Source organism: Elaeis guineensis, chromosome 11 (genome assembly GCF_000442705.2).
Source record: "Elaeis guineensis isolate ETL-2024a chromosome 11, EG11, whole genome shotgun sequence".
In the NCBI taxonomy this organism is placed as follows: domain Eukaryota; kingdom Viridiplantae; phylum Streptophyta; class Magnoliopsida; order Arecales; family Arecaceae; genus Elaeis; species Elaeis guineensis.
Window position 1 is genome coordinate 2,391,299 of NC_026003.2, and position 27,303 is coordinate 2,418,601.

Here is a 27,303-nt window from a genome sequence, read left to right on the forward strand (position 1 = left end):
TTGAAGGAAGAAGAAAAGAAAAGGCTTGGAAGCATGAGAAGGAAAAGACAAGACGGAGATACGATCCTTATTTATAGGCACGGGGGGCAGCCTGGTGTGGACACTAAATCGCCCCTGACCATTGGATGACCGACATTTGACACATTCCTATTGGTCTGCAAAAGCTGTCAGTCAGCTCATTAAAAAAGATTGTATCCGAAACGATGTACGCTGCCCTTCAAATTCCATAGATGACCCCCCCTTTTTGGATCATGACCACTCATTAAAGCGATCCTTTGCTTCACCCAATGGTTGCGAACACTTTGTTTCAACTAAAGCAGGAGCATGCGCCCTGTGTCTTCGACAATTTCGACTTGATATACTTTCTCTGTCCGAACCAACTCTAGCTTGAACTCGAGAGTGGAGGGGCATGTGTTGGGGGTGATATGTCATCCAACCTAAAGACATAAACAATCAAAAAGCCTCCTAGCTTTGGACCTTGTAGATTCAAGCTACGAGCTTCACCTTCCGGCCGAACCTCTTTGAGTAGTGCTATCAGCTGAAAAGCCTCTTGACTTTGGCCGCCGACCCTAACTTCGACCATCGATCCTAGCTACCAGTACTAGAAGACATCCCTGCCAATCACATCATCAATCGATCCGAAATCCTCGAGTTGAACCTAGTCCAATCCTGAAATTTTGCATCTCTTTTAAAATTTAAATGACCACAGCATGATAGCTGGCCCCGAAGTAGATAAGATAGTCATAAAACCAGTGTATTTCGAGATTCTCGACCCCAAATCTCGTCATGCTGCACTCGAACTAATCAGGATAGGCTAGAAATATCATCCTCTAAACGACCTTCACCTCCATCTATAAATAAAGGCCTCAAAGGGACCCTTAAGGTATGCATATTTTCTCTGCTGCATGCTCCTTCTCATCTTTTCTAGAGATCTAACTTAAGCATCGTAGGGTTCCCACCAAAACCAACTCCGATCAGAACTTCTTTGATAGGTTTCGCTGCATTCATATATCCTGCTCAACTCCAGCCACCCTGACCAGGGTCAGAAATCTGTCGCAACAACTTCCATTCAAACAATTTGGTTGGGAGAAGTCATATTCCCATTCCAATTTTGAAATGGCATGGGCATGATGTAATCCATCTAGAACTCAATCCCTACTCTTCCTCAAGGATCTAAATTTGTATTCTGATTCTGATTCTAGTAACAAACCAAAACACTTTGGAGGATTTGGCTATTCCAATTTCAAGTCCAATACATTCTAATTCAAATTTCAATTCCAATTTGGATCATAAATCAAACACATCATAATGTTCTCTCTGTAAGCGCTTAGTGTTCTCTGCTTAAGGGTGCAAACATACTAGAATGAAAATTAGAATGACCAAATCCCATAAGTATTTGGTTCATGGCAGAAATCGGAATAGAATTTGGATACTAGGAAGGAGTCGAAATTGGATTTTAGAGGATTGAAATATTCTCATTTTTCTTAGGATTTATTTGGTTGGAGGTAATTTAGCATAGAAAAATGAATCTTATATCAGATTATCATATTTGGTATAAAAATTGAAAGAAAGAGATGATAAAAAAATTCATAAACCCTATGTTTATTTTTTGAAGAGAGAATATAAAACAAATATCATAAGGGGTTGGTATTTGATAAATTTTGTAGTGGTAACCGATGCCTGCAAAAATATCCAGAATAAAGCTGTATATATAATCACTAAATTTGTTTAATATCTTTCCAAATTCATTCAATGAAGAGCTTTTGCAAAAAAACTAAGGTGGACATGGTATTATGTAAGGAGCTATGTGATTATAATCATTATATAAAAATTAATTGAAGATAATAATACTCTCCTAATATTAAAAAAATATTTCATATTGAAAGGTATATTTGTAAATTTGATCATATTTCTATATAAATTTACCTTCAACCAAACGTAGTGATCTTTTCCAATATCATTTTTTGAAGTAATTTTTTCATCAACTAAATATAATAAAAATTATTTTCCTCTATAATTATTTTTTTATATATATGATTCTCAAAAATTATCAAGTTATCCTATAATCTGACATACCCCAACCAAATGAATCTTTAGAATCGGAAAGGAAATAAAACTTCCTTAACCAAATATCTGGAATGAAAGTTACTTATCCCCATACCTAATTTCTCATTCTACAATCCAACCCCCCAACCAAACATGCCTCAATCTTGTTTTTGCTACTAAAAACATGGGGAAAAGAATCTCCAATTTTGATAAAGTATCTTTTCATCAAGTTTCTATCCGACCAATTTGGACCGACCTATGCCTCTAATGTACTGTCTCGACTCCTATTTAGATCATATTTGGCTAAGCTTTTAAAGTGCCAAAGAATACTTTCTAACCCTTAGAAAATGCTTTAAAGTGCTACAATGATATTTGGTAAAAAATAGAGAAGCTATTTTAACTTTATCAGAAAGCTAAAAAAATTTACTTAAGAAAAACTCTATTTTGAAACTTTTTTCAAAAATACTTTCTAACTGATGTCGGAAAGCTATTTTGATTTAAATAAAATTTTTTTAATTACAAAAATATCCATTAACAAATCTCATAGTTATGTCATATAATATTATTATACTATATATATAATATAATAATAAATTAATATTATAATATATTATATATATAATATTACTATATTATTAAAATATAATTTCATATAATAATACTTATTAATAATATAATATATTATATTATATTATAATTTATTATTAGATTAGATTGTAATTCATTATATTATCTTTCATTATATATTACATCATAATTATAATAATATTATATTATAGTATATATTATATTATATTATATGACAATAATATTATACAATAAAATAATATTTTAAAATATAATAATATTTTTATTATAGACATAATATAATCTATTATTATATTATAATAATATAATATAACATAATAATATTTTAATAATAATATAATTATATTATATTATAATCTATTATTACATTAGACTGATATATTATATTCATTATAAATTATATATAATAATATTATTTATATTATATAATAAAAATATTATATAGTATAATAATATTTTAATATATAATATTCTTATTCTCTACTATATAATACTATGTAATATCTTTTATTATCATTTTATCATACCAAAAATATTTTTTTTTTAATTATTAAATTTATATTAAAATTTTAAAATATTTTATAAATATGATTATGAAATAATAAATAATTTTTTGTAAAAATTATATTTTTAAAAACTATACTTTTCAAAAGCTCTGCTGTAACAGCAATTTCAAATAGGATCCTGCACCATTGCAGACAACAGACAAATCGTTTTATTCTTTTTCTATTTAACCACAATCTATGGAAACTACCCCAACTCATGCATTTATGTTCTCATGGCAAACGGACAATGTTGAAGCGTCACCTCTTCTCTGAAACCATACCGGTAGCTAATGCAGCACGCTTATAGTTCCCAGCTAAGCAGTGATATATGTATATTTTATCATGTCCAGCATGTGATTATATATTCTGGAGCCATGGCACAATGGCTTGCTACTTACAGACTGATTTAAGGGGAAGCAGTAGAGTAGAGAAATAATTTTAGGGTGTCCACACGGTATCCTAAAATGTTTTGAGTTGCACTGCAACACGTGGATTCTCCCCACAGATGGTGATAAATTGGCATGAGAGCCAAGTAATGGTATACATGTATGTTAGAACGAGTTAAATAATTTTTGCGCTGTTCAACCTTGGCCACCATTTCCTCTTTGCCTTATCTGAATTTGCATCGTCAGCTCCAAGCTTGTTTATCATCACCTTGCTCTCTCGGAGCCGCATGCTGAATTCCTTCTTCCATGATTCAAAGTTCTGCTTTAGCCTCCTCAGTTCTTTTTCTGGATTTAGATTTGCCTCAGCCTGCCCAGATTTCACCTCCACCAAGAACTTTACATCGTCTGCAAAAACCTGGCTCCGCTGCTCGAATTCTTCAGCCAGGCGGCTGATAACGCCAAGGCCAGCACTCATATCTCTGTCCAGGACGCGTGACCCCAATCGCACGTGACTCTCCTCCCGCCCTCTGGTTCCAATATGGTTTCCATTACCGTCCCAGCTTTGATCCACTGATGCATCAGATCGCCGAGCTGCATCATCAGTGGCGAGGCTTTTCTTTGCGATTGAAAGGCTGGACTGCAAGGATCTCATTTGTTTCTGCCACACCTCTTCCATGGATATCATCTTGTGCTCATACTCTGACCATCGGCTCTCATACTGCTGCAGCCTCTGATGGAGGATGTCATTCTCCTCTTCCTTCTCTCTTAGTGCAGCCTCAGCCTTCAGAATTCTTCTTTGTAGCTCTGCAAGGAAAGATGCCTTCACCTGCACCTCATCAGATTCCTGAAGCAAAATCTCAACATGGATTTAGCCAATCAAAACAAAGTGCAGGAGCAACATCAGATTATGAGTTGTTATTGCTAAGAAATAATTTATAGAGGTGAAGGACAGAAAGGTTTTTAAATCCATCAGAGACAGCCAAAGTCTTGTTTTTCTTTCATCCTGAAAGAAGTTGATGAAATTACAAGCTTCCTGTTTAACTGGACAAAACAAGGTTGGCATGCCAAAAAAATGTAAATGAGAAAACAATAGAATAGCAGCATGATAAAGGGCTGCACTAAAAACCATGAAACTAAGGATGGTGACTAAGAACGCATAGGCATCTACTTCAATGTACATGTGCAAGTACATGAGTTCAACTCACATATGACCAAGTTTGAAAACTTGCATTCGTTTCTGGTTTCACCTGGATCTTGTGGAGTTCCAATTTCTGTAGGCTCATTTCTGACAGCTTCAGAAGTTTCCCTCAAGGTTTTGAAGTTTCAATCAGAAAAACCAACAAAAATTCAAAAAATTAAAAACAATGAAAATTAAAAGAAACCAAGAAACACAGTTAACCAAAACTTTAGAGCATCTTGTACTATATAGGTTCTTCATTTGGGTAGTAAATTTTAGGTTGAAGTTCTATTGCATATAAGTGAAATTAATGTATTTTTTTAACTGTAATGTGAATATATATGTAATTTACTTTTTGAAATTCATTTTTTTTGAAAATTTATTATATTATATTTTTAGTAAAACTTGCAAATATAATTGAATTAGATTCTTTAATATTTTGTGGTTAAGTGGCTATATCAAATTAATTAAGTCAACAGAATATTACATTCATTTTCTATATAGATATAACTTTTGCAAAATGTCTTGCACCTAACTGTTGACATCAGTATTGATGAACAAAGGGTTTTCTGAAGGCCTTGGTCTACCAAGGGTTGAATTACTATCAATCTCTTCTTTTAACTGAAATAAAAAAGAACATCTGAAATTTGATACCATATAGCCTATGCACTTGACAAAAGAATGAAATGTACCCAAGTATGACCATAATCGATGAAATTGGACTGAAATTACCCAGTTTAGCTCAAAATTGACATTACCGTTAAACTAGAGGGTCACTCTTGGTCCAGTATTAGCCAAAATGGAATAGTTTGTACCAAAACTTGAAACCTTCTATATGATTCATTTGTTGGGTTGCATTAGGCCTAAGCTTAGTCAAGTTGGGCTCTAAGATAGAAAATTATTTGCGAATGAGCTAATCTGGCTTATTGTATGAATTCAAGATGGTTTTCCCTTTCATAAGCATAGAGGAGCCTCGACGGAGTGTATCCTGCTTGGTGGTTTATGTTTATCAAAACTTGCCTTGTTTTGAACTTTAATTGAGGTTTCATGCAGCTCAGAACACACTGCTAGATGCGAACAGGAGTCCGGAGAGGCATGGGTTAATCCTTACGAGGATGATAGTCTGCGAGACAATTTAAAGTTTTCATTCCAACTAAAGCACGAAGATATCCATCCATGGAATGAATTTAAAGCATGTGAATTTTTTATACACTGCCTCTTGAGTTTTATTCAACTAATCACTTGTTTCCAATTTTTATCTCAAGAAATGGAGATAGCAATGCTTCTTTAGATACATGAATAGTGCTCCTGGGTAATCCACTAGCTCCCTGTACATCTTAAGGGTTCCAGCAAATTCCAATCTGTTAGTTGTGTGCATGTTTATACCTTTTGGAATTCATGTGAAGCTGATGGAATATTTGGAAAGTTGGATTTCATACTTCCAAAATAAGCAATTGCACCAGTTATTCCCCAAAAAATGGAGCTAAGATATGATTTTGAAAGCTTAACTCTCATATTCCACTTGCTCTGGACTTATCACAATGTCTTTTGATGGTGCATGCATTCCAAATAGCTTGATAATCATATGCAATAAGGTTCAGCATCACAATCCAAAACAATGTGACAATGGCTCTGTTCTTTGATCAAAAAACAAGCTTGGCAAATATCTTGATCCAATGTTGAAACCAGAACCATGTTGTCCTCCAACTGTTAATCCGATAACTTACTATAACCCCTTCAGAATTACCAATCATCAACCAAATGTGGTGGTAGATTTCATAGCATTTAGTAATTCAATCAAGATGAGTCATTAAATATTTATCAGTGTAAATTTCATGCCCAACACTTTACTGTTTCTTGTATTGTTTATTCTTTTATTTCGTTTTACTGTTTGTTACACTTACTATGTTTGTTTCCTACATTTTTTTTTCCTTTGTTCTAGTTTTAAAGTCCTTCCATTCTAATATTTCTTCTTATTTTGCTCTTTTCCATTTTTCACTTCATCCCTATGCTTCTTATTCCTTTTCCCTCTAGTGGGTAATTCTATTGCTATAGTTCTTTACCTCTTTATTCCATGAGATATAATGGTGAATCAATGATATGGTGATCATTGGCGGCTGTGTTGAATTGTCTATTTGCTAGGAACTATATATTCTTTAATAGTTTAATAATAGTTGCCAAAAATGTTGTTACTGAATAGATTGGATATGTTACTAGGGTATATTGTTGCCGATTTTTAAAACATATTGTGGTGAATCTCAGATTCCTGAATCATGACTCCACCTATGATGGTCCAGTCTATGTGATTGTCTATGTGGTAGTAAGAATCCACTCGAGTGATTATGTACATTAAGAATTAAAATATGTTTGCTATTCGCTAATAACTTCTCCATAAATCTATGACACATCTATGTCAATGGTTATTAATTTTTATGACTAGTTTCCCACTCTCCTTTATTTTTGTTCCCACATTATTAGATTTATACATGCTACCTTTGATCTTTTCTTCCATTGCTAATAAATATTTACCTCAGGTTCCAACAACAACATGAGAAGCCAGCCAAATTCCAAAAAATGGATAAGATTACAGGCATCCTATCTAATAACATTCATGTGTGAATTTGTGACAAAATTACAAAAGCAGCGATACATCATGACAAGAAACATCATGCGTATAATGGAGCAGTGTCACTGTTTGTCAATGTGATTGCCCAACCCACGAGGCTGGCCCATCCTAAAATAACCCCGCCCACATGTAAAAAAATTTGAGAGGAAACTCCCAATGGGAGTCTTGTTCCCCACCAAGTCTGGCATGAAATGGACTCCTAGGGCTGCCAAAATCATAGGAAATCTTCCATAAATCCCCCCTCCCCATCCAAAGCACTCCATGATTTGCATGGCCCTCCTCTCTTCTTCCTCATTCTTCCTTCACTGTTTTGTCAATTTTTCTAGACCCGTGCCCGCCGGAAATTGTAGTCATAGGCTCATCGGAGCCAAGGTAAGGGCTCGGCTTCACCTCCCCTCTCTTACCCTCCTCCCTATAGCCTTAGGCACCACCACCAGCCGTCGGTTTCACCAAAAATCAACCAAGATCCACTTTTCCTATTTTTCAGCGTTGATTTCTTCTTCCAGCCACTGATGCCGCCACCCCTTGATGATGTAGCACCAGTTGGGTTGCCCAACCTCCCTTGTATGCTTCTCTAGTGAAGCTATAACTGCCGACGAGCGGCCAACAGCCAAAACAAGTCTCTTGGATCCCCTATTTTCCATGTCTCTTTGATTCCCGCTGGCCAATCCTCACCACCGGCCATCCATCATGGCCCACTGCCAGCCAACACCACTACCCGCTGCCATTGCCTATTGCCAGAGCTCCAACTGCATTATCGGATCATGACCATGGCACCCCTTTCCTCCCTTGTTTGGCCAAAGAAAGGAAGAAGAAAAGAAAAAAAAAGAAGAAAGAAAAGGAAAAAAAAGGAAGAACTTAAAGAGAAGTTGTCACTCTCCTCCCTCTACTCTTTCTCGAGATGATGATGCACCCTTGTCCCCTATTTCTCTCTCTTGAAAAAGAAAAGAAAAGAAAAGGAATAAGAAGAATAAGACTCATTCTCTCTCCACTTTCTCTCTCTAGAAAGTCATGCATCTCAAGATAGAGTGCCATCTTCCTGCTTTAGGAACCCAAGTTGACCCTTAACAAGGCCTTAAACTACTCTGGCGCCCAGGCAACCTATCTGACCAACCATTCGGTCAATATTCTTTTCTTATGATTTAATTCTATCGAATTCATCAAATAAAAATTGATCATATTTTTATTATTTTAAATAGGATTAACAAATTTCCTAACAAGTCTGAAGATATATGACGAATGAGCAAAGTAGATCTTACGCTTTTTATTTATCTTCAAATTATCATATTTTCATGTAATGATTTATTGCTGATGAAATCATATTTTTCATAAAATAATAATCAACATATGAGATATGAAAAATATGTTTTATTATGACTAATGATTCTATAAATATATTTTATGAAAATAGCAAACTTATTGAGCATAAATTTTATTGTTTTCTCACCTACATGTATGTATGATTTAAGAAAAAAATATACAAATTTTAAAAGCTCTCAAATAGCTATGAACGAATCCCTAAAATTGAAAAGATTGACATCTGAAGCTAGCATCTAGAAGAAACAGTCCTGCTAGTGGATATAAAGTTGAAATACGAAACAAGAACTATGTTAATTAAGAAAACGGACCCTATCATAGATATAAACTAGCCGTAGCACAAATATCTGAGAGTAACATTTTGAACCATGATATAAACACATGACAAGAATGATGTATGAATCACGTTTATGAAATATTCATGATTTATGCATGCATAATTGACTTTATGACTCATTTTATTATATGGCTCTATAAAATACCTTATTTTTGTAATATCTATTATTTTCATAATGATATATTATCATTGAAAAACTTATGTTTGATCCGATAAAGAAGTATAGATTTTACTTACTGAGCTAGTAAAGCTTATACCTCTTTATTTGTCTTTTTCTTTTACAAAAGAATAAGGTTAGAATCGAAGAATGATCCATGCTTGGGGGTTTGCAATAGCAAGCATGAAAATTTTGTAGCTAGATTTAGTTTATTTGGATGATTATGAACGTATAGTTAACAATTTTATGAATTTTGAGAAATGGATTTAGTATTTGATTCTGGATTTAGATGCTTAAACTTGTCTTGATTTAATTAATGATTTGAATTGAACATCTTTATTACATTTTATTTGTGATGCATTTTTATTCTATTTAAAATAATTAATGTTGGCTTCATGTTATCGTGGGTTGCATCCCTTGGTAACATGGTCATTTTATATCCCATATTTGGGGCATGATAGTAAAAAGGTCACAACAAGTATCGGATAGGAATTTGCAGAATATATGAATAGTTGTGTAAATCAAAAGCCACAATGATGGCCCAATTGGTAGAAGTAGAAGGCGATTAATGGCATAAAATGAAGAAAAGAAGGAAATTTAGAGAAAGTTTTGTGGGAAGTGATAATGCACACATTGAGACTTTCCATAAACTAAATGACTACTAAACAGCATGATCGAATATGATTCTCAATATTTTAGTTGATCAAGCATACCTACATTGATGATACATGATGGAAGAACTTAACTAATCTATGCAGTTTAATATATGGTGAGAAGGAAAATAAATTGAGACAGAGTTCTTATTGCAGTGACAGAAAACTGCAATTTCATATATATGTGGACAATTTGAAATTAGATTTTAGACTAGAAAGAAAACAACTGATGAAAATTAGATGATGAAACAAAAGGATGCATATTACCTTTGCACCTTCGAGTTTCTTGGCAGTGTTTAGTAAACCAACATCTCCAGAACACCTTCTGACAAGCCATCCACGAATAACTGATTAATATAATTAAAGGATTGGTAAGTTAAATATTATGCTCTGCCAAACCAAGTCCCCCAAAGCACCTATAATTGAATGTGGAGGTTCTTACCGGACTGTATTGTAACTGTAGCATTACAAACATCTATAAAACTTTTCCTAGCAGATTGGCATTTTACATATCTCTGTAAAACAATTGCAGCTCTGTGTCTCTGTAGCAAGCCTGAGTAAATCCGTCTAGTCTTCTCACCTCGAACGACTGGGAAAAGATATAAGAAGAATCTAAAACTTTCATAATTTCTTACTGATATCAATAGACAGAAACACTGCATTGTATATCTACAGGTCAGATAAATAAATAATTTCCCAATATAGAACCAAGCAAATAACTAAAGAGAGATGAGAAAATACATGATTGCAATGTAACAATTGCTTTTCTGCGCTCCTTCACAAGACGACGAGCTTGATGGCCTCGAAAACAGCTCTGAACCCTCAAAATACCATGTAGGGTACGATTTCTTGTATCTTCAAGTGCACCGATCTATAAATTGCACCAGTTCAATAAACAAGAACAGGACAGTTGATATACTTGATCTACTAGGCACATAAAAGGGAGAAATAAAAGGTATCAATGAATTAGTGACAACTTTGCCACAACTCTTGCATGTTGTCCTCTGTAAAGCTGATATTATATCCCAACAGAACAGCGGCTACGGAGCAAGGTAAATAAAACACAAGCAATCATTGTAGGAAAAGGGAACACAAAACGACATGGCTCAAAATAATTCAATATTACATGATTACATGGATAATTTGAGGAAGTCGATGAACATAAGGGAGGATTGAGAACTCAAGCAACTATATATACATTGTATTATCTAGAGTATTTATCTCACCTGTCCCGTACGGAAGAACAATTTTGTGTAGCCAACTTGATACATCTCTGGGAGAATATTGAACTGTTGAAGAATTGCCACTGAAATACTAAGCGGGTCTTGAGATGCAACATTTTCCAGAAGAAGAAAGCCATACCTGATAAAAATTTAGAAAAGAAATATTGGTACCCTGTCAAATTAATAAATGATATGCATTCTGGTAGATTCATTGAATTACCTCCTAGCAAATTTTTGGTGAGACATTCTGGTAGGATAGCCAGATCTTGATATCCGAACAACTTCTAGAACTCCACAACATCTAAGTTGCTGGAGTACAAGTCCTTGTTCATAAGTTTCAGCCAGTTGCAAGTTATTTGGCTTAATGCAGCGTATGAAATGGGGTGTGGTGTTTTCAAGTCTTTGCATCAGTTGAAATAGTTGCCCCTAGACAAAGGGAGACAAAAAGGGAATATTAAAGAGTGTGCTAATTTACCGACTCCCAATTCTGACATTTAAGAGAATTTTCGATGGTATATCTTAAGACACAGCTTCGGCATATAAGTTGTCAATTAATGGACAAAATGTAAATTTCACCTCACTATATACATTGGACCAATATTGGGAGGTAGGCTTTACATGAGCCACTACTGGTGCAATGTATAGCCTAAGGGATTATATAAAGAACTTATGAAATATGAGTTTCCAGAACTCCATTTTTGAAGACCCTAAAGCTTCATAATTCCTGATCACAGCAACCATAAACAATGTAAACCAATCAATACCTATGATATGACTCTTTGATAGTGACCTAAACAAAATAAAGGATTTCTAAACCACCAAAAATTTAGCTCCTTGGAATCAAAATGGGGATTAAAACTACATAAACTACTCTTCCATAAACTAAAATAAGAGAAAATCAATAAATCAAAAGAACCCCTAACAAGAGAAGGGACACATTCTTCTAGGCAATGTTTGGTTGCAGCATGGTGAAATGTAGAAAGCTATTCCTATGCCTGTTCCTCACCAAGCTTGCTTGTGGGATAAATTATTTGGTTGCCTTCAAATAAAATTAGCCAGAATTACAAACTTGGATGGAACAAATTTCACCTTTGTCTCAGGAATAACTGATTACACCCCACCATAAGGAATGGTTTACCCAAAGAAGACATCAACTACAAAGAACAGAGGGAACTGGCCTAAATAGATCTGATCCAGAATAAATGAAGATAACGGAATGCTATTTGACTAGAGGGTCTTGAGGCATACTGGGTGCCCGATATTACAAATACTTCAAAAACTTGAAAAGAGGAAAAGGTTAGCCTAGTCAAGTAATTTATCAATTGGTTCCCCTGCTCTACAACAAGTACAAGCTTCACTTGTATATTAGACCCACTGGCTTAAATGTATAAAGTAATCAGAAGTATCGACTTGACAAGAAGTCCAATTGTCCAAATTTGTTTTCTTTTCTGATTATGCATATAAAGTTGTTTTAACCAGCAATCTAAGATGTAAGACTACTAATGACTTCACCAGAAGAGTACATACCACAAGACTTAATCAAAATGTTGGAAATATATAAAGAGGAACCAACACAAATTAAATTAGAGTCTTTTCACAAAATATGCTAGTAAAGTACTCCAAGTAGAAGACAGTTGCTATCTTTTGGGCAGTAGTAATAATATAGCATTTGGTTTCTCTGCAAGCTATATTTCACCATGGCTCCTAAGACCCTGGTGCCATGATTGGGTTTCTGAACTAGCATAGACTGCAATATGTGCAAAAGGCAGTCCTCAGTGAGATAGAATTAGACGCTTGTTTCTCAGAACACTCAGGAACCTGATACGGCAAACATTAGAAATTGTAAGTACAAAGAAAGGTTTTTCATCAAATCAAAAAACCATAAATCATACCAAAACTCGCTGTTTTTGGCATCATTCAAGAATAAACAACCACAGAATATAACCATGACTCCTCCAATTTGCTAGACACCACTCCATCAGCTAACCTTTATTTTTATATTATGCAAAGAACGAGAAAACCAGAAAAGGTGGCAATATCCTGTTTAATGTCTAACTGCAGAGTGTATATTCAGAAATAATAAGCTCCTTACCTTAAACTTTGTTGCAACACTTAGCTTTGGGAATCTCCAGCGCTGGATCTATATGGATTGCAAGCCACATTGTCAGATTGAGATAGCATTTTGGATGCAAATGTTGGAGGAAGACAGCTTTTGCAAGAAGCGAGAAGTTGAATAGAGTCCATGTGCAATAAATCCCTATTCTTCTCCAAGAATCCTAATGTGTCATAGACCACCTAATTATAGGAGTGGAATATCAATAAATTTGAACCAAAATTTCATAAAACATTTTGTGTGGAGTTATGAAGGATATTGGCAGCAACCTCCCCAGCATAATGATGAACAGTGAAAGCTTTGCCTCTTTCCCCTCTGAAGCAAGGATTCGAATTGAGATGCTGCTTAAGCTTGTTCGCAAAAGTTAGATCGGTACCATTTGGAAAAGTGGACTCCTCATCAAGAAGAGTCAATAATCCTAATGGTTTCTGCAGTGGAGAAAAGACAGACAGGAAATATAATATTAACAATGAATTGAGATCCATACTCAAAAAATAAATAAATAATAAATTTTTCACATGCATACTACCATTATAGCAGAATCATAATATAGGTTGGTATGCTCCATGGAGTTCTTAACTCTTTAGCAGTGGAGCTACTTTTTGGCCATACATGAGCATCAAGTTTGGCATCTACATTAGATTTTCTTTTTTTATGTTTATTTAGTGTATGTCCAGTGTCCAATCAATCCACAAGGATACCACTTTGTCTTGAGGCATCCATGTTCATAAAGTTATTAATCATCAAATAGCTTTAAGTTCAAGTGGAAGGAAGATCAACCATAACCCCTTTAGGGCCCCTGATGGAATTAGCATGCGCACATGAGATACATGTATGTAATGTGTATGTACGTCCAATATCCCCAACAGGTCCCCAAATATTCAACAAGGAATAGTATCAGATAAGGAGGGTAAGGTTGTATACTGTTTCTATGGAGTGATTCATGTCCTTATACTTCTATTCACTGGATATCCATAAATCTTGTAGCCTGCCATGAATAAGAAAATAGGATTAAACAAGGCTACCTGAGACAGCACGCAGTCTGTTGAATGGGAATGATCTGTATAACACAAATGAACGAAGTTGACTCCAAATAGATGCAGTTGCGCTTGTTTTGTATGATCATGCAAGTATACAGGTTACAGAAATGACTGGGGAATTAAAGTCATGATATATTTTCATACCAAATATGTGCAATATCTCCACCAGGTCCCTGAATATTCAACAAGGACTAGTATCAGATAGAAAGGATAAGGTTGCCTACCAGTTCTACAGAGTGATTCATGTCCTTACATACTTCCATTCATTGACGTCCATAAATCCTGTAGCCTGTCATGATTAAGAAAACAGGATTTAACAAGGCTACCTGTGACATGATGCAATCTTTTGAATGGGAATGATCTGTACCACACAAATGAATGAAGGTGACTCCAATAGATGACATTAGGCTTGTTTTGTATGATTGTGTAGGTATAAAGGTTACAGAAATAACTGGGGAATGAAGGACAAGACATATTCTCATACCAGACTTTGTACATCACTTATATCAAAGTCAGCATAACCATCACTGTTGGAGAATAGAAGATCAATCAGACACACACGGCAAAAGATATGCTAATAATCAAATCTGATGGACACCAATGAAATCCAATATCATGGTGATGTAACAGAAGACTAAGATCAGATTGCTCTTTTTCAATAAATCACCTTGAAAAAGCACAGACTACATGCTTAGCAAGATAGATTAATACTTGGAGATATGAGAACAATAGAAGATAAAGGAAGATGGATGAAACTTTTCTAGGCATATAGAGAACTCGCACCCGACAACCCCTCCAAGAGTTACTTGGAAGTCTCCTCATCTCTTTCTTCCTTTTTTCCTTCTGTCTCTCTTTTATGGCCAGCATTTAGAGGTCCCTTACTTGATATCTCTGTGCGAGATAACAAAACATGCATTCCCAAAAATCCCTAGGCCCTAATCTCCTATTTATAATATAAGGGGCAGGTGCTAGGGAGGAACCATCATGTATCAGGCAGCCACCTAGGAAACCCTAGGTATGTGGTGGCTGGTGCACAAGGTTCCCTCTTGTGGTCAGCAACCTAGAGTGAACCACAGGTGTCAATTTTGGTCTAGCATTTAGAGCTAGCTTTTTGGACCTTGCTAGCCTACATGAACCAATCCTTACACCAAAGTTTGGTCCATTTACTCAATTTGATTGAGCTTGTATTTGGCAAGGACTCAAGAGAGATTTAAAAAAAAAAAAAAAAAGAAAGAAAAAGGATGGCAAACAAGTATGAAATCTTGAGGTAAACTTGGATTTCTAATTCTGCATGTTCCAACTTGCTTGATAGGTGTGCGCAGTCACAATGAAGCAAGCTAGACTAGGCTTACTACACATAACATGGAATGCCATATCGAGTCAAACTTTCTGGTACACCCTATACTGTATTATACTAGTTTCATATTAGTACAATGTCTCATACTGTGGCAACACTCGGTATGCCATCTCGTACCATAGCAAACTATATACCGACACTATAAAAGGATGATACCGATATGGGGTCTGGTAGTCTAGTACTGATCTGGCAAACCTTGATACATAAGAATCTATGATTGTATTAATCTTTGATAAACAAAATGGAGAGAAAAGTCTCCCTCCATGCATAGCAACTAACGCCACGAGCAAAGCAAAAAGGGGCGATTTGATTGATGAGGTTATGCTTCGAAGATCAACATAGAAATAGAAGAAAACTAGATTGAACTATCCTTCACTTGGTAAAAGAAATTCTCTTGGAAAAGAAATTTATTAAAATCTCAATGACTATCCCTTGCAATGAATTAGACGTATATTTGTAGGACATGGTCCCCTAAACCTAATTCAGGTATTAAACCAAATACAAAATCATACTCGAAATAAGACTCGATAATCAAGAAACATGGAAGAGTTATTCTACTACAATAAAGAAATCTGTCTAAAATTTGATATAGTCCCTAATGACAAATTTATAAGAAAACTAAACAAAAACCTTTGAATACCATTTCCTTATGCACTCGCTCATAGGATGGATATTAATCAAACTTTAGCTCATTGCAGTCTTTGCCCGTGAATCTACTAGCTCTTGCGATGCTTGGCACTTATTGGCTCCACCATGTGCTGCATCAGCAACTGCTCCTACAATTTAGTCCCTCTTATCTCTTTATCCTTAATTGAGCAATGGAAAAATATAAGCAATGTCAAACCTATAGTTAATTGATTTCATAGCTTATCAAAACCAAAAACTGATGCGCATATAAAAGCAATTCGAATAAAATATTTTGGTTATATCCAAGGTTCACTGTCTCAATACTGGGCCTCGTAGTGATGCTAACCTGTTACTGTGTCGGGGCTGGTTAAGCGTACCAAGTGCTGGTGCACCCCTTATATCATGTACTAGTAGTGAACTGGTATGGTACGGTAAATCATGTACCTTTCGATTTAATACAATATCACAAACCTTGGTCATATTCAAAATAAATAATCTTTAATTATATGAAATAATGAAAATGATTTAATTAAATAACATCCTGATACTAGGATTTTTGGGTTTGACATGTCTTTACCTTTATTCATGACAAGGCATAATAAATAATTGTACTCCCTATCAAGGATAAATCCACATACCATATCCATGGATGGTTTGGCCCCAGCTTTACTGAACCCAACCATAGTAAGTAGTCTTACCTTAATGATGGAACCACTTGCATCTTATATACACAAGATCATCATCTTCAACTTCAACAATGGTTTCAAAGAGATTGTCTCGTCTCATTGACATTTCAATATATAGCATACCTATGTGCTAATACAAAGTCAACTACTTCAATGATTACAAGAAAATAGCCACTCAAATCCATTATTGGACTATATATACCATTGGCATATATATGAGTATGATGCCGAGCTCACCCTTAGCTATGAACAATTTTCAGATGTCTAGAATGATTTAATTCTCCTTAGAGAATGCATAGCCATCCACTTAGTCATTCAATTTATAAGAGAGAAACATTTCTATTTTCTAGCTCATAAGATAATGTGTGGCACAACCTTCTAACCAAAGTTGGTTGTGTCAATATTAGGGCCCAAACTGGTTGGCTGACAACACGGTTTAGTATGCTCTTATGCCATTTTGCGCCAAGCCCAAACCGACACAATGGATAGGGTGGGGTAGAGAGGAAAAAAGAGTGGGGTGGAGGGAAGGAGAGGGAGAGGCTGGGGAGGCCGACGAAGGCCTCCGTAGGACCGAAGGAGTAGTACCGCCCTCCAAATCAAAACAAGGGTGACTCATCCCTGCTTTTTTTTTTTTGTTGGCTTACATTGAAGTTGGCAACAGGCCTCCACGGCCCTTTGGTAGCCTCCACGACATCTCCCTCTCCTTCACTCCCCTCTCTCTCTCTCTTCTCTCTCCCTCTCCCCCTCCTCTCTAGTTTCTCTTTTGAATGTCGGAACCATCCTTGTCCACCACTCGATACCATCCTGGTCTGCCGCGATACAGTTCGATACACCTTGAATCGAATGGTTCAGGATGGTTCTGCAATCCTTGCCTCTAACTATTTAAGACTGTGTATAGGAGAGATACTCATGAAATATCTTTAAATATCATGTTTAATATGCAAAATTGCTTTAGTATATCCTACTTCCAACAAGCTCCTACTTGCACTTAAGCCATTTAAGTGCATGTTCCCAACATGTAGTAACCTACCTATGTGGCAGTAAAAAGTGTATGCTCACGCTCAAGGTATGCTAAACCGGTACCGTCGGCCGACAGTACGGATCGATACGGTTTCTACCGACCGAACCGACGAAGGCAAGCGGACCCGAACCGGAAGAAAAAAAGAGAGAGAGAGAGAAATAGAGAGAAAAAGAGGAAGAAAGAAAAAGAAAGAGGGGAAGGAGCCGAAGGGGCCGGGGCCGCCGGACGGCCTCCAGCTGGCCGCCGTGGTCGTCGGAGAGCGCAGTCCACGCGCGCGGCGCCGCGGGCGCGAAACAGGAGCGTTGCCCCTGTTTCGCAATTTTTTTTAAAAAACCTAATTTTAAGTGAAGCCGGCAAATAGTTTGTCGGCTTCACAATTTTTGTATTTTTTTTAAAAAAATTTCTTAGGTCGGCAACTAGGTTGCCGACTTCATAAGTTTAAAACCAAAAACAAAACAAAAAATCGAAACAGACGGTCGTCTGTTTCGAAAAGAAGAGGGTGGAGCCCTTCGCGGCTCCGTCCGCTCGACCGTCCTCAAGCCGTCGGCGGCTGGCCGGCCACCGGGGCCCTCGCGACGGAGGCGCCGTCTGTTCGGTAGATCCCTCGCCCCTCTCTGAGCGCTCTCTCTCTCTCTTTCTCGCTCTCTTGAAAGCCCTATCGGGCGATACGGGGCTCGGAAGCCCTCCGACGGCCGCAGCAGGCCACCGCCGGCCTCCGACAGCTCCCACCTCCCTCCCTCTCCTCCTCTCTCTCTTTTTTTCTCACTTTCCCTCTTTTTTCCTTTCATACCGCCCATGTATCAAATTTACCGGCCGAATCGTGCCGATTCCTGCCGGTCCGATACGATACGAGGTGTACCGGCCGGTTTGGCATGGTATGAAAAACCTTGCTCACACTGTTATAACCTCCCAAGCCACAAACATCTTCTTGTAACATTAAAGTTACTGCAGAAAATAACATTGCTAATAGAAAGTAAGACCTTTTGCTTATCGTGTCATATTATGATCATGTCATGATTCATTGAATGAATCAAAAGCATCTTAGGGCTAATATATAGAATTTGCAAATCCATAACCAATAATTTGAGCAAAACAAGCAAAGAATTATCTCAAGTTCTCCCTTACTTCATGCATAGTTGTGCCGAATATTCTATGTAGAAAGCAACAACTGCATGCACAAAACCATGAAGGGTAATTATAAATTTATAACTCCCAATAATATGTGGATTTACCTTTCCACATAGGAAAGTCTAACTCTCCTTTTGGATTTTTCTTGTGAGTCTAGACATCCATAGAGATTCAATGAAATCTAGCGTGTTTTAGCTAGAAGTGTCAATTGACAGCTATAGAATTGATCATCATCTATGAATATGGAATAGCTTAGGTGTATGCTATCTTATGACATCTTCTGCTAGATATTGGGAGAATAACCAGGTGGAGATTATATCTCTTCTTCTCTAATTAAAACGCTGGGAAACATATATGGGTAATTAATCTATTTGCTCGAGATAATTAATCTATATGCTTCTTGAGCAATGTATGGAATACTAGGTGGCTATATCCCAACTTCAATAAACATGTTTACTAGGACAATTCCCACTCAACATATTAAGGATATAAGCTAAAAGCATATGTTTTGAAATTTGACTCATTAACACTCATTGATTCAAATCCACTCAATCCACACTTGCACCTTAGGTACACATGGTCATCCCATGAGGATCCCATCTTCATAATAAATCCAATCGATCCCATCAATCATGACCATAAAAGCATGTCATATATTAGTCAAACATGTTGCATCATACATATCGACACAATCAAAGGAATTTAAAATACCAACTAATTAAACCTAAAAATTCCAAGGACCAACCATCTACAACTAAAAGTCATGAAATTTAAATAAAGTCTATAATATCTAGTAGACCACTTATCCACTATGATGCAACCAACTGTGACTAATCTTAACTACCAATACTCCAGCTAGAAGATCCCATCTTCCCATCAGTCCAAACTTAGCTTTGGAGCACTCCTTGCAAAAGAGGAAAACATGGACCAATCATATTTGTCTGCAACCCAAGATAGTGAGGTCCCACCTCAAATAGATAATGTAAAACTATTATATAAATATTATTTATATCAAGGATAAGTAACAACTTAATCCAGTGGAAATGTACAACAACCCATACACGGGTTTGACCCCAAACTTGTTAAACCAAAATCATAGTGGGTTGTCATGTCCTCAGGTTAGGGGATGACTTATATGCTACTTTTACAAGATCATCATCTTCAACTCCGATAGTGGTTTCCAAGAGGTGGTTTCATTGCATTGACAATTCAGTGTGAAGCATACCTATGTAAAAGTACAAAGTCAGCTACTTTAATAACAATGAGAAAAGTCATTCCAATCAATTATTGGACACTGTACACCATGGCAGGCATATGAGTGCACTATCAAACCTAACCCATAGTTGTGAACAATTTTCCATATTTAGAATGATCCAATTCTTCTCATGGAAATGTACAACCTTCCACTTGGTCATTATACCCATCACTAACAACTTGTAGCCTTTTTTCCGGCCTGTATGCCAATGTGTGGCACCATCCTCTAACTGCTTATGGCCATGCATGGGAGATCCCCATAAACACCATGTTCAATAATGGCAAATGGCTTTTAGGGCATACACTGATTGAGACATTTTTAATGCCAATAGGTAGATATTGAGGCTAAAGATAAAGCATCCTCTTTTAAGTATCATTAGATAGTAATTGGCATTTAAAATAAAAACTATAAAAAATTGATCAAGAAGTGCAATACAATGAACCATAGAAAAAACTTACTTTCTCAAAAAGATTTAGACAATCCTGATTGTCTTCAAAGTCAACTTTTGCCCAGTCAATGCCATCTTGGATGTATTCCTAACACAAGAAATCAAAAACATGTTTGAATGTCCAATGAATATCAAGAATTTTGGATATAAGCTAGATCAAAGAAAAAATTGGTATGATTATGCATGGAATAGTAGAAACTATATAACACAAACTTCAACTTGCATCCAAATTTGTTAAATTATTAGACCAATAAGAGACAAACATAACAGATTTATATTAAAAACTAATTCATACGGCTTTGGGTCCAGTGATAAACACTACAGCATCTTAATATACAGCATGAACAACCAATTAGAAAATTTACTACTGAAATGCATGTGAACATGATTACACAATTAGAGCATGTGTAATATCAGCTAGGGGCATAAAATTGTGATGTTTGAAGCAAATTCAAAAAATAAAAAAAATACTAAACGTATTTTGTTCAGTTTTTGACTTGCTTAAGATCTATAATAGTGGTAAGGTTCATGGTAGCTAGGGTGATAATAAATAAGAATATCAAACATCCATGAAAAAAAAAAAATACTGACTCAAGGTATTGAATCTATATGCAAAAATTAGAAGCAGTCCTCAGACCTATGGACAGGACTAACTGTTCGTCCAAGCAACTTCAAGGTAAACTAAAATAATCAAGCGCAATGGAATTCAATGTGGCATTTACCTAGTTTGGGTTGGTGATTTCATCAAGCATGGTCTACTTTTAATGCTTTTGAAAGGATTGACAACTCATAGTTTCATTTGAGGCCCCATCCTCAGTCCTATAATCATTTCCCTTCTGCTAATGACCATGATACACATGGTTTGATCTACCCTAAATAATGATCACTGGTATGGAATAACAAATGAACTAAGTTATAGCATAAGCTTATGTACATGAATTCTTCCAGTCTAAGTCCAGTTATAATATCACAGTAGGTGGTATCTTAAGCATCTTATTTGGTAGTCAATGAATGAGGAGACATGAGTTGACCTAGGCTTTCCTGTACCTCTCCTACTCATTATGGGAGTACTCCAAGGATCTCCCCTCTGTATACACTTAAGACCTAATACCAAGTAATGTCTTATGCCCTAGGTTGACCAGCACTAACACAGAAATAGAGTGGACTTGCAAATATGGAACAAAGACAAATAGAGAAGGGTTTGAGCAAAGAAACAGAAAGTTCAGCATTAACACATTCTCATCATTCAAGCTCAGAAGAGTCCTCTTGATCAAGTCAAGCTTCTAAATCAAGCTATGGGCTAAAAGAACTTGAAAATATGATCATGTTAAGCTTCTGTAATTGATGTTTCAGGTGCAGCTTCAGTCATATTCATTTTCAATTTCATTGATCATCTAGGTCTCGCAAATTTGGTATTCATACTCATATTAGGATTCTTGCCTCAAACAGGAATACCTGGCAAATGAGAATCCAAATATCAAACACCAACAATTGGAACAAGGCTTGACGGTTATATTTGTTCCTATGGTGCATGAGAGCATATCGATCAAGGTTTGCCATCTCGGTACAGGACTCTGTACTAGAAACATCCTATTACATAATCGGTACATGATTTGGTATAGTACAAAATTGCATATTGAGTGTCAATATGGTACGAGACAGCATATCGATATGAGACTGCTATGGTACAGTACACCCACACTGAGTGGTATGGGGCAATATAGCAAACCATTGTTGATTCAACATGACTACATGTAGATCACAATGCTTTCATATCTACATGATGGATTTTCCCCAAAGACTCGTAATTTAATCTGATTATGTTATGTGTATCCAGCGTACCAACTGGCTCTGAGGATCAAGATCTTGTATGTATTTTTTTTGTTTCTGGACCAATGTTTTGTGCAACATAAAGCTGATCAACATTATGGGGCATCTTCAATGGAGTAATAATAGACAGAAAAAAGGTAACATACATGATAAAAGAAGGTCCATGTGATACTGAAGACATGTAACATGAGCTATTTAGAAAGTGACAGCAATATAATTTACGATCACTAAAGAAAAAACTATATTAAAATATTCAGGCATTAGCTCTCTGGAAGGATTAAAAAAAAAAAAAAACAAACAAACAAACAAACAAACTTTGAATAAGAACCACAAACACTGCAGCAATGACTTATGATCATATATCACTAAGTTCAGCATTCCTAAAACTGGTAACTTTTCATGATTCCAGGGTTTTATATCTGCAATCTATCACCAAGTTCCACATTCGTAAAATGGGTAAAATTTGTGTAACTTCCTTCTATTATGTCTGTGCCTTCCCAGTGTTTCAATCAATTAAAGACTGCAGAAACTTACTTCCTGCTCCAGCTTAAACAAGTGGCGGTTAAAATGTTGTTGCAGCCTTTCATTGGCATAATTAATACAAAACTGTTCAAAACTATTCTTCTGCAAAAACAAGAAATTTATCATGAGAGTATGTAATACAACCAACAGGGACAACTAATTGCAGAAGAATTTTACATCAAAAGATTCAAAGCCGTAAATATCAAGAATACTGATGGATCTGCCCGTGCGGCGCTTGCCTACAGCAAGTGATTGGTTGATCTGTTCTACAAGCCACTCAAAAAGACTAGCATATAATGATTTGGCCAATGCATCTCTTGTATCGATTGCCTAGAGAAAAAGAATATGAATGAAAATTTTAAGAGACCAGAGATTAAAATAAATCAGCAATTCTTCTAGTTAAGAATTCTGACAAACCTGTGAAAGAGTCAGCTTTTGCACAATATTATCATTGCCAACTTTCATTTTACGAGTTGACAGAGCTATCTTTAGATCATCAATACTGCATCCAAGAAGTTTTGCAACAGTATGTGCCCCTGAAACAAAATGAAATATTATTAACTGAAAAACAACTAGAATATTGAAGTTCACTATTTATATATTTCACAAAAGATGCAAGTAGAGAATTTTTATTGACAATCTAGTTTTAAGGTTTGAAACAATTTTTTGTATGAGAATTGATTTTATTTAATTTTTTGCCCCCATAACATTCCATGCCAAGCCCATACCAACACAGCTAAGAGGGCAGGGAAGAGGGACAAGGAAAGAGTAAAAAAGAGAGAGGAAGAGGAAGAGAGATAGACGCTGTAGGAGGGCTGTTGAAGGGTTGCAAAAGGCTAAGGAATGGTACAAAGGGGCAAAGGAGGGGCTCCACCCTCTAGATCTCTGTTTTGTTCAGAATAGGGATCCATCTAGGCCCCTTTTTTATTTTTGAAATTTTAAGTGATGTCCGCAAACCCCTTGCCAATTTATCTAATATTTCCAAGATAAAGAAAGCCTTCTTTTATTTTAAAAATATTAAGTGAAGATGGCAAGGGAGTTGCCAACTTCACTTAAAATTTTAAAAATAAAACAAGGGCCCAGACAAATCCGTTCAAAATGGGGTCCACAAGGTTAAGCCCCTGCTTTGCCCATCCGCACCGCTCCTCCACCTCTGGTGGCCCTTCAACAGCCCTCAGACAGCCTCCATCTTTCTCCCTCTCTCTCCCTCCCCCTTTCTCTTTTCCTCCCTTTCTCCCTCTTCCCTCCTTGCCGCTTTCTCCCATCCAGAACCATCCCAGTCCATCACCAACATGGCTCGACAAGCCCCAAATCAGCCGGATCGGAATGGTTCTGCATTCCTTGCTGATGAGAACTTGATCCCTCATCCTTTATTATTTTTTGGTCATAAATTGGCACGAAAAAGGAAAAACAGGAGAATTCATGCAAAACTTTTCCCTTTGGCATGAAATTGGAATATGTTGTGGGCTAGGCACCCAAGTCTAAACTTGAAATTATGATAAATTTAAATTTATCCTAATAAATAAGCTTCCATTCATCTAGCGATAAATATATGTAGCACACATAGGGGTGCCTATAAAAGTCCTCAAAATGATTACGTTTTCAAATTTATGTAATCTTTAATTAATTTTCAATGAAAATTAACTAAAAATTATAGACATTAGCCCAAATATTAAAAAATAGGAACACAAGGAGATAATCTATAGATATTTTTTAAGTAATTGTTATGGATTTTACTAATTTTATTTTATGATTTAAAATTATATTTTCCAAAAACTATCTAAAAATTCTAAGAAATTTGATTAAATGTAAAAAAAAATAAGAAAATGTGTAGAGTTGAGATTTATTTACTACTAAAAGAAGAGAGGTGGAGAATAATAAGAAGAGAGAGATGTTGGAAGGGAAGTGAGGATTTTCAGGATGGTCTTACTTCCTTTTCGTTTATAATATTATCCTCATGACATTACCCCTTCTACAAGTCATACCAAAAAGAGGCTATCACAAAAGAAGGAAAATAACCCCTTTACAAGGTATTAGTTGGCCATATGCTATCCTTATTTGGCCATAACACAAATAGAAAAGAATTACCCCTTAGGAGCCACCTAATGAAGGAAACCATCCAAGGAGGCGAATCAACTAATAAAGAAAATCATCCACCATACAGATATTTTAGAAATTTTTTTTAAGATAGCTAACATTCATTTTAGCAATTTCAGAATTTAGATGATTTTTAATTGTTTCGCAAAAAATATTTAAAAATTATAAAATTTTGATTAAAGTTAATAGCATGGAACGTGTTTAGATAACTTAGAAACTATCCAAGGAGGGGAATCAACTAATAAAGAAAATCATCCACCATGCAGATATTTTAGAAAATTTTTTTAAGATAGCTAACATTCATTTTAGCAATTTCAGAATTTAGATGATTTTTAATTGTTTCACAAAAAAATTTAAAAATTATAAAATTTTGATTAAAGTTAAAAGTTTATTTTTAACTTTAATCAAAATTTTACTAATTATCCACATTATTTTATTATACAATAATTAAATATTAATAATTGTTTAAAGGCAAAAAAGTTAGGTTAAAATTCAGGAAAATAAACACAAAACACCACATAATTTTGCAGACTATATTGAAAGTTGATTATCAAAATGTATAGGAAGCATAGGTCTTTCAGTGGCCAAATGGTGTCTAGTAAGAAAAAGCAAAACAAACCCATATTGGCTAGCTTCATGGAAAGATAGGCATAGAAAGACATCATCGGATATGCAACTATTGTAGGATGACAAATAAAGGAGGCAGAGTCGTCCAGTTGAAACAGCACCAAGCAGGTGGCTCCAAATATGTCCAGAAGTGTACTTGGTGTCCAGGGAGCTCTAAAAGCAATAAGGAACCATTTGTCTGGTTTGAATGAAGCAAAGAAAGTGGCTATAGATCAAAGGGCTCACATAAACTGCAGGATACATGAGAGCAATTCTTGCAGAGATAATAAGGAGAACAAGGACAAACAGTCCGATCTGGATGACATGGAGGCAGCTGAGATATGCATGGCTATGTAAGCCTCCAAGCAGGCGCATTTGGCTCTATGCAAGAGAATACCTTTTAGGCACAAATTGAAGAAACTATCATGATGCAGCATCACAAACTTGAAATACTGTTATATGGTATTTTGAGTGATTTGGATGGTTATTAGCACACAGCCTATCAATGATGTTAAAACTTACTGTAAACCCCAAGATCTTAAAAAGCAGCCACGTCAAGGATCATAACTAGAATGAGTAGGGACCACAAATAGCTCTGGTAAGCACCTCTGCAACAACCTGGATTGTAAACAGGTCTTACAATACCCATAAATCCTCGCCAAGATCAACATGAATTTAATAATACAGGTATTAGACAGATCTTGGCAAGGTTGCAAATGTAGCCTTCTATTTTGTTTTATTTATGAGTTAAACCTAATTGTCTCAGATTATAAAATATCTTAGTAATAGTTTTTTTTGATGAATGAGGGCCCGTATCACAAATAATGTATAGTGTTCCAATTTTTCTTTTTAGTTCATGGAATTCTTTCCCATTAGAAAGGGACTGAAAAGGACTTGGCCAACCAAAATGTTATTAAAGAATTCCATTTTCTATATTTGTTTAGAGGGAAAAACTAACTAAATTCATACCTGTTTTCTGCTCCCTTCTGTATTCATCATGGTGATCTCCATGTTATCAAATTAAGTGTCCCGAATCCAGATGTTCATGTTTGAGATTTAATCATCAAAAGATTCTTTTTTCCCCATCGAGTAATTATTTGAAGAATAATAGTGCAGCTTCAAAAAGATGAGAGAATGACATGCCATACTTAAAGGCAAGGAGCAAAATTGTGATGATGTACTTCTCAAATCAAAGCAGGAGGGCAGTTCTCAGATCAAGGACAGTGGATGCATTTAAGACCAAATATATGCAGCAAACATACCATAGATGATAGAGGTGACAAATCATGCACAAGTTTTTGAATCAAGATTCTTGTGAGGAAAATCATTCTTCACAACCAGCAAGTTAAAGGGCCACAATGAACTGCAAAAATAGCAACCAATAAAGCAACTATGATAAAGCTTGGTCACAAAAGACGTGCTGCAAGAGGGATGTGATCCCATAGTTGTCAACTCTTAATGAATATTTATCTCCTTAGCTATAACCTCCTTGCAATCAAGCGACAGTCTTCATAATGG

General features: G+C 35.8%; 1 protein-coding gene across 1 annotated transcript in view; it reads right to left on the reverse strand.

Annotated features, from left to right (window-relative positions):
- Positions 1 to 3,486: 3,486 nt before the first annotated feature.
- The window catches only part of LOC105053728 (myosin-1), a 61,406-nt gene continuing 37,589 nt past the window's right edge, over positions 3,487 to 27,303 (reverse strand). The window contains 13 exon segments of the mRNA XM_073245451.1: positions 3,487 to 4,409; positions 10,100 to 10,179; positions 10,275 to 10,421; positions 10,574 to 10,703; positions 11,059 to 11,194; positions 11,276 to 11,481; positions 13,148 to 13,173; positions 13,176 to 13,350; positions 13,438 to 13,596; positions 20,741 to 20,818; positions 23,095 to 23,184; positions 23,260 to 23,412; positions 23,500 to 23,618. Coding sequence (XP_073101552.1) covers positions 3,741 to 4,409; positions 10,100 to 10,179; positions 10,275 to 10,421; positions 10,574 to 10,703; positions 11,059 to 11,194; positions 11,276 to 11,481; positions 13,148 to 13,173; positions 13,176 to 13,350; positions 13,438 to 13,596; positions 20,741 to 20,818; positions 23,095 to 23,184; positions 23,260 to 23,412; positions 23,500 to 23,618 — 2,168 coding nt within the window. The 3' untranslated portion in view covers positions 3,487 to 3,740.